The 1,394-nt window shown below is 72.1% G+C and overlaps 2 protein-coding genes across 2 annotated transcripts in view; one reads left to right on the top strand and one right to left on the bottom strand.

Moving 5' to 3' along the window:
• Window positions 1-23: 23 nt before the first annotated feature.
• TRAF2 (TNF receptor-associated factor 2) lies at window positions 24-911 on the top strand. Its single transcript, XM_012721165.1, has 2 exons — window positions 24-251; window positions 336-911. The coding sequence occupies exons 1-2, from the start codon at window positions 24-26 to the stop codon at window positions 552-554; spliced, it is 447 nt and encodes a 148-aa protein (XP_012576619.1). The 3' UTR covers window positions 555-911.
• The window catches only part of FBXW5 (F-box and WD repeat domain containing 5), a 4,147-nt gene continuing 3,602 nt past the window's right edge, over window positions 850-1,394 (bottom strand). Inside the window, exon 6 of the mRNA XM_012721164.1 lies at window positions 850-884. Within this exon, the coding sequence (XP_012576618.1) occupies window positions 850-884 (35 nt within the window). The remainder of the gene's footprint in view (window positions 885-1,394) is intronic.

The following is a 1,394-nucleotide window of genomic DNA, read 5'->3' as shown; positions in this document are numbered from 1 at the left end:
TACCATGGGAAAGAACTCAAAGCATGAACCCTGCGGGCCAGCCCCGTCCGGCCGCCGACCACCCGCTCTCACACACACACACACACCCCCCACGCCCCCCAGCCTTCTACACCAGCAGGTACGGCTACAAGATGTGCCTGCGCGCCTACCTGAATGGGGACGGCACCGGCCGCGGCACCCACCTGTCCCTCTTCTTCGTGGTGATGAAGGGGCCCCACGACGCCCTCCTGCGCTGGCCCTTCAACCAAAAGGTGGGAGCCCGGGACGGCCGGCGCCGGCCCGCGGGGTGCAGCCTGGTGGGCCTGGGCGCCACCGTCGCCGCTCTGCCGCCGCAGGTGACGCTGATGCTGCTGGACCAGAACCACCGAGAGCACGTGATCGACGCCTTCCGGCCCGACGTGACGTCCTCGTCCTTCCAGAGGCCGGTCAGCGAGATGAACATCGCCAGCGGCTGCCCGCTCTTCTGCCCCGTCTCCAAGATGGAGGCCAAGAACTCCTACGTGCGGGACGACACCGTCTTCATCAAGGCCATCGTGGACCTGACGGGGCTCTAGCTGCCCCCGGCACGGCGGGCGATGGCGGCTCGGCGCGGGGCCGGGGCCTGTGCTGCCCGGGGGGCCCTGGACGGCGGCGGGGAGCCCCCCGAACCGAGAAGCGGCCGAGCGCCGTGCAAGGGGCGGCCTTGGCACGGACCCCCTGGGTGCCCCGACGCCAGGGCTGTACTGGGGGACCCAGCCCCGGGGATTTGATAGCGCTTGGCAGCTTGGGGACTGGGCAGGTTGCCCCAAACCAGAGCTGCTTCCTCCACAGCTGTGGCCCGGCACCCCACTTGCCGCAAGGGAGGCGGCATCAGGGCGAGTCCCCGCCCGCGCCCCACTTGGAGCCTGTTGGGATTAAAGGGGTGCTGCAGACGCCACTGTCCCACTCTCCTCTCGGCGCCGCCCCTGCTGAGCTGCCAGGCGCCCTGCCCCGGCCCCCCGCTGCCGCCGTCCACGGGGCCCTGCGAGGCCCCGGGCTGCCGGGCCGGGCTGTGCCGTGCCCACGGAGGCGGCTGTCCGGAGGGGCTGGGCCTGCAGGTGCACCCCGACGGGGACCTCAAGCGGGGTCTGTCTTGGGGACTGCAGAGGACGGGCCGTGGCTGTGTGGCCAGTTCTGACCGTCAGCCGACCGGTGGCCAAGCGAGAGGTGTCTGAGGCCCCCGGCCCCGAGAGCAGGCCCGACTGCACCAGAGCGCGCCCTGAGGGCGAAGGTCTCGGGCTTGGGCCTCGCCCAGGGCCCAGGAAGCCCCAGGCAGCAGGCCGGGGGCAGGGGTGGGGGCTGCCGCAGGGCCATGGCCGCCTGTGTGTCCTGCCTGTGGCCCTGCCAGGCGTGCAGGCTTGGCTGACCCCACGGTC

Source organism: Condylura cristata, unplaced genomic scaffold (assembly GCF_000260355.1).
Source record: "Condylura cristata isolate star-nosed mole 26May11 unplaced genomic scaffold, ConCri1.0 scaffold00006, whole genome shotgun sequence".
Lineage (NCBI taxonomy): Eukaryota > Metazoa > Chordata > Mammalia > Eulipotyphla > Talpidae > Condylura > Condylura cristata.
Note: the sequence above shows the minus strand (reverse complement) of the source record. Positions and strands in the feature narration are given on the sequence as shown.

Bases quoted from the DNA above. Each gene is read 5' to 3' on its own strand.
- TRAF2 (XM_012721165.1), top strand. From the start codon at position 24: ATGAACCCTGCGGGCCAGCCCCGTCCGGCCGCCGACCACCCGCTCTCA. The intron at 252-335 runs GTGGGAGCCCGG...CTGCCGCCGCAG, and splicing joins GCTGGCCCTTCAACCAAAAG to GTGACGCTGATGCTGCTGGA.